Genomic DNA, 9,809 nt, shown 5'->3' with positions numbered 1-9,809 from the left:
TCAGATGTAAAAGAAGCGGGGCATTAACGAGAAAAGAAAAGAAAAAACTGTAACCCGTAATGGGCCTGGTATTGGGCCCGGATTGAGCAACCCATGTGTCTAGTTTCGTAATTATAATATCTGGGATCTATGTAAGTATGTTAACAGATTCCGTTGGCGTTTCTGTTTGTGGTTGTCAAATAGATATGGCAGTTTCAGTTTCAGTGTTTGTTGGAGGAGGTTGGAGGTTTATGTGTCGTCCCATGTTTCAGAGGGTTAACCAACCAAACACACCCTTGTTCCTTCAAAACCAAATGTCAATTCGCTTAAACACTACAAGTACAACGAGGTGGTGGTCTTGTGTTGTTCCTCGAGCTCAGGATCCCAAAACACAAGATCAAAACTCCAACACCTCTTATACCTCTTCTCAAGTAATATCAAACCCCTTTCGTTTTCTTGTTTATTATGTCAATTTTCTGCTCAATTTATCATATTGCATGGCTAATACTCTCTCTTTTTTTCTTTTCTTTTTTGTTTTTGTATGATGTAAATAGGAGGATTTAGCGTATGTGGCAAAACTAGTTGTGGGTTCTTTTGCGGGTGCGGCAGCAATCAAGTATGGCAGCGCTATTTTCCCTGAGATAACCACACCCAACCTTGTGCTGGCTCTCGTTTTCATCTTAACTCCTGTGCTTGTTGCTGTTTTACTTTTGATCAAGGAAAGTAGCCAAAAGCCATAGACACACATTATTTATTTATAAATCAAAATACTATATAATACCCTTTGTTTGTTATACTGCATCTGCATTATTTCTGAGAGCCTATAGTAGATATCACCATATTTTCAAAAAATAAATAAAAAAAATCAAGTATCAGCACCTTTATTATCGATCTCTGTCAATTGTAATATCAGACCGCACTTTTTCAATGGCACTAAACTTTTCATTTACTGATAACTAACTTGAGACTTGCAACATTTCATGAGTCCATAGATTAAAGCATTGATTTGATCTCAGGTCTCAGGAGTTTATGTAAAGAAGCATTGATTTGGTTAATTTATCTTTGATCAGACAAATGTTAGTGTCAATTGTGATAGAAACCAACTCGAGTATATTATACACCAGCCTTAGACAACTATACTAAATGAAAGCAAACCATAAGGTCTGACTTGAATGATAAACTGAACACTATGTGAGTAAACATATTGCTGCACGGGAAACATCTCCTGGCAAAGGTCAACCCGTGATCTTAACAATAACAAAAAATTAAATTAAAAAAAGAAAGCAGGTATGCAACGAACGGATACGGTGATTTTGTAGATTTGGTATTTCGAAAAAGGACATATGAAACAAAAATTTCACCTAAACTAAACATTAGGATTCACTTAATAACAACTAAATTTTAGGTAATTCAGTCAGAGCTTAGACTTCCTAACATATATAGACTAGCAGACTAGCTTTCTCTAGTGCAACCTGCTCATGGAGTGCAATGCAAAGATCATTGAACCAGTTATTCCGTATAAAATGAAAAATTGTAAGAGGGGGCGAAAGAAGCAAAATTCAGTCTAGCTTAGGCCAGATAGTGTATTAGTATATAGTAGTAAGGTTGTAGAACTCTCCAAATTTTTACGTACATAAAGAATAATATGGGCAAAAGCTTGAAGAGACAAAGACTAAGCTTGAGGGTGGTGAACTTATACTACACTATCTTTTAGTCTAAAACAAAGATTTGCATGAATTTGAAGGGGAGCAATCTCCCCTCCTAGCCCCTCTCTGGGATATAAATTGTCTGGTGCCAAAATTTACACGTGAAACAAATAAAAGAATATGCATGACTTGTTTGATTTTGCTGCGTAGCTAACAATTTTCAGTTAAAGCATTTGAATAAAATGTCCGCATAGTCCCTTCCCTTCCAGCTGCTGTTGGAATCTACATCCTGGAGATTTCTAATAATCCCATGGGACTAGAGATTATCTTTCAGCCACTTAAGCGCTCCATTTGCCACAGACCTGCAAGTTTCAGTAATGGCAAGTTTTAGTCAACACATGCAGAAAGCAATGACCAAATATTGATCAACGAGGAAACTTCCACCCTAATAGTAGGACTAGCACAAACAAACAAAATTGCAACTTACCATCTGATAAAATGACGATAAAATGACCATAAACGAATTGCACATCTAAAACAATCTATCAATTTGTATAGATAAACCAGTCCAGTTCAACATTTCTTTTCCAGTCAAACCATTGAGGACTCAGAACAATAATAAAAAGCACCAGCACAGTTTCCACAATCTCAGTTCTGATGTATCACCTCAATGAGAAAGAGACTCTTGTGGGAAGAATAAGTTTTCACTTCGAAAAATAGCATTAAGAGTACATAAATAAATTGATATAGATGGAAGAACAAGACCTATGCTCAAACTTATTTAAGGGCAGAATTATGAGTCCTTTCAAGAGCTTAGAGCTCATAGTATTCTACGTATTCTTTCATTCTATGCTACTAAAACTGAAATGATTTATTTAGTTTTTTTTTTTAAATAAAGAAAAGAAAGAAAACAGTGATGCTCTGCATAATTAGTAATTAAAATCTGTATGGAAGTTTTTAATTTATGAAAACCGAAGGCCCTCTCAACAAAATAATGAAAAACAAATAAATAGAAAACAATAAGAGAAAATTATTACCCAGCAAAGTCCTTTAATCTATTCCATATATCGTTTTGGTCTTCCGATTGTTCCGTTTTTTCTGCAACTTTTGCTGCTGTTGGACTTTCAGCCCTTTGAGTTGCAGGACCTTCTGTACTTCCTGCTGCAGAAGATAAAAACATGAATCACAACTCCAATATCTAGAGTCTACTCATTACATTGTAAGATTTCCCTATGGCAACTTGCAACCATGTTGAAAAGTCCTAACCAAATGTCATGTTATATGACAGATTCAAGATGTCAAATGACAACTGTTCCCATAGATTGTTAAATAGGGAGGGGGAAAGGAACAATAATGCAAATAATAAAGAAGCCACCTACGGGAAGAGTGAGTCCTAGGACGAGATTTTGAACGACTGCTCGTTGTGTCACCTAGAGAAGCAAGTTCTTCAAGTACGTCACGCTCCTGTTTACTGAAAATGCGTAGCAGAGGCAATTTATCAAACTGCTGATATAGATTCACAAGATACAGGAAAGAAAACAATACATCGAAACACAGAGACAAAATCAAAATCAAAATTATAAAATGACTCGTTACCTAATACGTTTTGGTATTGTAACTTTAACCGTAAATAAGTGGTCGCCACGTATTGATGGTTTGTTTAATTTTGGTACACCTTTCCTTGCAAGGACAAGGACATCTCCAGGTTGGGTACCGGGAGGTATTTGTAGTTCAGAAATGCCTTCAACTGTCTTAACCTGTTTAAGTCCCAAAAATTTGATCCATTGATTGTAATGACACGAGGTAACAGGTGACATCAGCCGTGACACACCAAAAAGATAAGAGGAAAATAATTAAATATCCAAGAGTGACCCACGACACACAACTCTAATCCAATTCTAGGTGCATTATCTTAACATTCAACAAAACAAAAGCACAAAATCTCCTAAAATATAAAAAAGGCTCAGAAGTACCAAAAGCACAAGAGGTACATTTACTTGATTTATTAAAAAATAAAAGGCAAACTATATTCAATAATATAAAATCTCATTAGCCAGACATGTTTGCACAAGTATCGATTGGGACATCAGTTCTGACTGTTTTTTCATGAGACACTAAGGCAATAAAAATGCTTACTGGTGGAACAACAAAGCATTGTCCAACTAGTTACGTTCAAGGGCCAATGTAAGAAAGTAATACCATAATTTCCATCCAAAGGAAGGCACGAGTATAATTATCATTATATGGACAGACATCGAACTATTATTGCGTAAAATATTTTTACTTCAGGCCATGGCCTGAATGGAATATCAGGGAAAATCATGCCAGTTTCATGTTTTACACAAGGTTAACAAAGAAAACTACAGGGATAACGTTATTGCAATGGAAAATTGACCAAAATAAAACTTAAATCAAATTAAGAGGACCACATGAGCAATTCAGCCTATAAAAATAAATCCAAAAAATACTCAAGCTCGAAGCATCAATGCTGACTAAATTAATTTACCTTCACGACAGCCCCAAGTATAGCATCTAGATAACTGATTGATATTGTTGAGCGGAGATTAATGTCATCCCTTTGAATTCCTGGTATCTCTTCCACATCAAGATATACATAAAGATCTCCTGGAGGGCCCCTACTATGACAAGAAGATCAATAGCTGCTTGTAAATCATGCAATTAAGCAATCATATATTTTGAATTCACATACAAATAAACCATTTTTATAAAGAGAAACAAATACTACGCCCTCTGTAGGGCAGGAATTGAAAAGATGCAATTTGATTGTTTCCTAGCATAGATAAAATAATTAACAGAGTTCCTATGAAAAAATTTAATATCTCCATGTCTTTGACATTCAGAATTTTCAAGATTGATAAATACTTGTATCCAACTCCTTTTCCCCATAATTTCAAAGACGACAAAGAGAAAGATCAACAATAATATCATAACAAAGAAAATTAAATCCCATTTCACTTCATTGAATACATTAGTAGCATAATTTGTCTGATGTGTGACTCTCTGTACATTTATTTTCACATTTCCAATTAGCTATTTATATTTGGAGTAGGCTTTGACAGCATTGTTCTTTGTATGCTACCCATTGGTGCCTTTTGTTGCAGCTGAATGCCCGAGTTTCGATGGAACAGCTGTGCTTGATCCAGCTCAGGATTTTTCATGGCTTATGAGGAAGTCTCCTTTGTAAAGATGTTGAGGGATCAAGATGCTCTTTTGAAGGATGTCTTTTGCTTTGCTTTTGTTTAGTTTAAGGAGGATGGATACTTATCCTCTTTCTGCTTTGTCATATCCATCTTTCCTTCTAGAAATATTTCCTCTTTCATCAAAGGGCAGAAAAAACTTATGGAAATGTATATCATGTTGTACATAAAATAAAAGCTATACAAGAAAAATTCTAATATAGCTTCTATCAAATAATTCACCAAAGACATTCACAATGAGAAGACAAAACATAAATATAAATACAGCATACCCTCGGGGTCCAGCATCACCCTCCCCAGCAACTCTCAGAATACTGCCCGAGCTTACCCCAGGAGGAACTCTAACTTTAATATTTTTCTTAACCCGTATTCGTCCTTCGCCACTACATTTACGACAATATTCAGATATGACTTCACCATCCCCTCCACAGTTTGGACATACTGAAACCTAACATTGAAAAGGAGATCAGAATAAGTAAAGAAAAAGTACAAACCTTATGTAAGAAAATTGTGTACAAAAAGAAAATGAACTGAAGAAGTAATATAAGCAATTGATGAAAAGATAAATCAATTATTCCCAAAAGTAAAACATAAGGGCGTCAACAATTCATGGGGAAAAAAAGGGGAAATTATAAAGGGGCATACAGAATGTCTGCAATGTAGAAACTTATTGGACATAGATCAGAAAATCAATTTTCTTACTACAACAAACCATTTTAGTTTTTGTCCTGCACTGAATGCACAACATCTCATAAAGAATCAAAGTGATCAGTACAAATCAATTTTTCAACATAAGTTTTCAAATTGATTAGTACAAACTTCTCAAGAAAGGTATTCATTCATCTTACAAGTTAAAACCTCTGTTTTGTAATTACTAGTCAAGCAGTTTTTATCAAAAAAATTACTCATCAAGCATTTCTCATGGGACTGAACTCAAATTTCAAAGAATTTTATTTAAAACAAATCTATATATCAATATTAAAGATTGTATCTGGCTAAAATACATTATTGGCAAATTGACTTCTTCTTTTTTTCATTTTCTTTGTTTTCTTTTTTATTTTATTTTATTGGAGGGGGGTTTGGGGGACCAGGGGAACAGGTTAGAGGTCTGTGGTTTACTTGTATCTTCCACAGTCATTTCATGCAGCAGATGGATTTCTTTTGCAGAAAGTACCAGAGTGGCAATCAATTACATCGCATAAATACACCCAAGAGCAAGATCTTCACATCAGCAGGAAAATCTCAAATCTCCAGTACGGATACCAATTATGAAGAGTTTTCCTTTCTTTTTCTTCACATCAGCAAAGCATACAAACTCAAGAGAGAAAAAATGATATCCAGACCCATCAGGCAAAGAACACATTACCTGGGAGAACAACCCAAAAGGTGTTTGTTCAGTCCTCATCACCTGACCCCTCCCACCACAAGTGGAACATACTCTCAACTTGGAGCCTATCTTTGCTCCAGTACCAGTACAGACTTCACATGTTTCCAGATGGGAAAGCTCAAATTCTTTCTCCGTTCCAAAAATTGCCTCAGAAAAGTCCAAGGAAAAATCATACCTGTTGACATTTGAATCAAAAGTCTTCTAAATTTACAGCAAACTCTCATTAAAAGTTCGTAAGCAGTAATGATTTCGTATGTAGAACAGTCAAGTCACATTCTGATTAGACAATTGATACGATAAGATATAATACCAAAATACTAAAACATTAGAATGTCAGACTGTAAGATAATATTTGGATTTTGGAGAAAGTTATTGCTTATATTTTTCCCGTGTAAAATTTTTATGCAAAATGTTAACTTATTGTCTCACATTGTATCATTTCCCCTAATTCCTCTGCCTGCCCCAACTCAAGCATTAGAGCCATTGGAAGCTTAAGGAGGAGCAATAGAGAGTACTATTATGCTAATACGTTATGAGGGTTATTGGGCTAGGCTTATACTAGTTGTGCTACATTTGTATTTGACCTAGATTAAAAATATAAATAAGGGTCTAAATCAGTTGTTACATTTATCAAAACCATTCTGACTAATTTGTAAAATATTTTATTTTTTCTCTGTCTCACATCTCCGTTGTCCCTTTCTACTGGAAACCCTCCTGTTTTTCAACACTACAAGTTACAACAAATCAACAATCAAGCCTTATCTCACTTGGTGGTATGGGCTACATGGTGATAACAATGCCCATTGGATTCTACCAAAACTAGATTTTCAAAAAAACTAGAATAAGGTCTCGTTTAAACACTAGCAATTTTCATGTTACGTGACTATATATTGTAATCATTCACCTGACTAACATGGCCAAAAGAAACATACCAAACAAACCACATTATAACTCACCGGATGTCTTCACCCTTAGTTACAGTACTACGGCGTTGTGTTCCAAATCCAGCTGGATCCATGCCAGCAAAGCCACCCATACTTGGCCCAAAAAATGTCTCAAATAAATCAAATGGATTTGTCTGCAAGAAAAAGATTCGTAAGTGTAAATCTACCTTAAAGGAGCAGCAAAACGAGGGTAGATAGAGTAAAAGAAAACTTCAACCAGCATGCTTTTCAATTTTTACCCAAAAAGAAGGCAACATATGTGCGTTGGAGCTATTTAACCAGTAATTCTCCCGACAAGCCAGTTTTTATCATCCTTTGGAATATGTATCAAACAAGTAAACAAAAAATTCATATTGAATACCGTATAGGCACTTGATGCTCCTCCAACTGTACTCTTAACTCCTGCCTCTCCATATTGATCATACAAAGCCCTCTTTTTATCATCTGATAACACCTGACAGTGTTGTAATTCAGAATTCAAAAGGTAATACATAAATATAATTTAAAAGAATTATATATTCAGTGATATAACTACAAAACAGGCTCGCAGCATAGAGCAGGAGTTTTAGACATTTCCACAAACCCAATCGAGAATAACAAGTAACAACTACCATACAACTTTATATGTTGAGTCCTTTAAAAACACAGCACTTAAAAAAATAAAAATAAAAGAAGTTTAAAATACACATTACGCACTTATGATTTGTTGGTTATAATCATTTTTGCTTATCTATGCTTTGAAACTTCACAACCGCTGTGATTTGATCTGTCATCTTTGTTAAAACTGAAGTATTTTGAAGTAGTATACTGTTATTTTGCCCATTTTTTCATAGCCTAAAACTGTTTCCATTGACTTTCATATATTCTACTACAAAATGTGACAAAATGGATAAAAATATTTTAAAAGCAAGCCTCCTTTCCAATAAGAAAACCTTGGAATTAAACAGAAATTTTTTTTATCGGATCAAGCTACAGGCAGCTGAAGCACAACTGATTACATATAAACTAAAAATTTGTAAAGTCAATTAAGGACCAATGCCTATATGCCTCTAATGAAAGTTTTGCACAAAACTAAAAAAGAAAATAAAAATGGCACAAATTTCGGGACCCTAAACCCAACATCCATACATTTACTACAATAAAAAAAATTCAGTCGATTGCTTTTGAAAGTGTTGTTGAACTTGAACATGCATACTGGTCCGTTAAAGAAGGCTGAACATAACAGTCAGCTGTGTACTTTCCATTTCCATACATACCTCATACGCAGCACTAATCTCTTTGAACTTTTCAGTTGCTCCAGGTTCCTTGTTAACATCAGGATGGTACTGGAGAGAAATCAACAAAAAACAAAATCAAATCAAGCAGGAATGGTTTTAGGTGCATAGTTAAAGTTGAAACAACTAGCCACGAAATTGCAACAAATTTAAATATATAAAAAAAAAAAACTGAAAGTTCAATCTCCACAATTTATTCTTTAAAATTTGACGCCAGAGGCTCAGAATCAACTTCGAAAATCAAGAATTCGTGATTGAAAAGTGGATACCTGACGAGCTAACCTTCGATAAGCCGCTTTGATTTCCTTGCCGGTGGCGGATTTGGGGATTCCGAGAGTAGAATAATAGTCGGCGGAAGCAGCAAGGACGGTGGTGGTGGTGCGAGAGCGCTGCTTGCCACTGCCAGAGAGCTTTGAATTTGAGGTAAAAGACGAAAAAGGAGAAGGAGAGTGGATTGAAATGAAGCTCTTGTGGGAACGGAGATGGATCCCGCCATTGAAGCAAGAACAAGTGGAAGAAGGTGTGACTGTGAGCACAGAGAGGGATACAACGGCCATTGAATGTGAAACGAAAAAAGAAGCCGCACGCACAGCTAAGACAATAACAATAGGAGAAGAAAACGCTTGTTTTTGTTCATGATTATGATGATGATACCCACTTTACTTTGTGCGTGTGTGTCTCTTTGTGAGAGCAGAGAAAAACTATGGCAAAGAAAAAAGGTTAGGTTTTATGGTATTGGCAGAATGGAAAAAGGAAGAGCATTGGTGGGACCCAGAAGATAAGTTGCGTGGTACCTTGGGATGGGAGGCATGCACGTAGTCTAGGAGCGAAGTTACTTACCAAAAAAAATTAAGTGGGAATGAGTTGAGAGAAAGAGAGAAAAAATTGAAGAAACAGAATAAAAAATTTAATTTAAATGTCAATTTTTTAATAGAAGAATCACGTGTCAATTTTTTAATAGAAGAATCACGGTGGTCCATCTGGAGCATATTAAAAAATTTCTAGTTTAGGGATGGGTATATGTCTATTTGAACTAGATTTTTTAAGTAACCGAATTGAACTGGTTTAAACAGTTTAGATTCTTTGAACTGAATTTTTTTATTTTTAATTGATCCGGTTTAGTTTGGGTTGAAACTGATTCAAATCGGTTTAATCTGAACTGATTATGAATTGATTTCAAATAAATTCATAATTAGAATCAATAGCGTATTTAGAAAAAAAATTAATATCTGCACACTTAGAATAAAAGAATGAAGGAAAAAAAATTTAAAGAAAATTTTAAATATATTAAAATATAAAAGAATATAAACAAAAAAAAACTTTAACTGAATATAAAAAAAGTAATCAAGAATCAACTAAAC

At 34.8% G+C, this 9,809-nt stretch overlaps 2 protein-coding genes across 5 annotated transcripts; one reads left to right on the top strand and one right to left on the bottom strand.

The window, feature by feature from the left end:
• The first annotated feature begins 56 nt into the window (after nt 1-56).
• LOC133296343 (uncharacterized) lies at nt 57-888 on the top strand. Its single transcript, XM_061495308.1, has 2 exons — nt 57-410; nt 534-888. The coding sequence occupies exons 1-2, from the start codon at nt 138-140 to the stop codon at nt 717-719; spliced, it is 459 nt and encodes a 152-aa protein (XP_061351292.1). The 5' UTR covers nt 57-137; the 3' UTR covers nt 720-888.
• Nucleotides 889-1,557: 669 nt separating this feature from the next.
• LOC133296332 (uncharacterized) lies at nt 1,558-9,146 on the bottom strand. 4 transcript variants are annotated; one of them, XM_061495294.1, is made up of 11 exons: nt 8,718-9,146; nt 8,431-8,499; nt 7,536-7,628; nt 7,187-7,308; nt 6,210-6,405; nt 5,116-5,291; nt 4,132-4,264; nt 3,222-3,382; nt 3,005-3,096; nt 2,663-2,786; nt 1,558-1,987 (listed from the first exon to the last, which is right to left on the bottom strand). In XM_061495294.1, exons 1-11 carry the CDS (start codon nt 9,003-9,005, stop codon nt 1,942-1,944), a joined length of 1,500 nt encoding a protein of 499 aa, XP_061351278.1. In that variant the 5' UTR covers nt 9,006-9,146; the 3' UTR covers nt 1,558-1,941. The 4 variants fall into 4 exon arrangements, with proteins under 4 accessions (XP_061351278.1, XP_061351280.1, XP_061351279.1 ...); XM_061495296.1 differs by having other exon boundaries at nt 2,663-2,783; XM_061495295.1 differs by having other exon boundaries at nt 4,132-4,261.
• Nucleotides 9,147-9,809: the final 663 nt, after the last annotated feature.

This window comes from Gastrolobium bilobum, unplaced genomic scaffold (genome assembly GCF_033153095.1).
Source record: "Gastrolobium bilobum isolate Gb01-03AN ecotype WA unplaced genomic scaffold, APGP_CSIRO_Gbil_v1 utg4031, whole genome shotgun sequence".
Classification (NCBI taxonomy): Eukaryota; Viridiplantae; Streptophyta; class Magnoliopsida; order Fabales; family Fabaceae; genus Gastrolobium; species Gastrolobium bilobum.
This window is presented reverse-complemented; position numbering and strand designations above follow the sequence as displayed.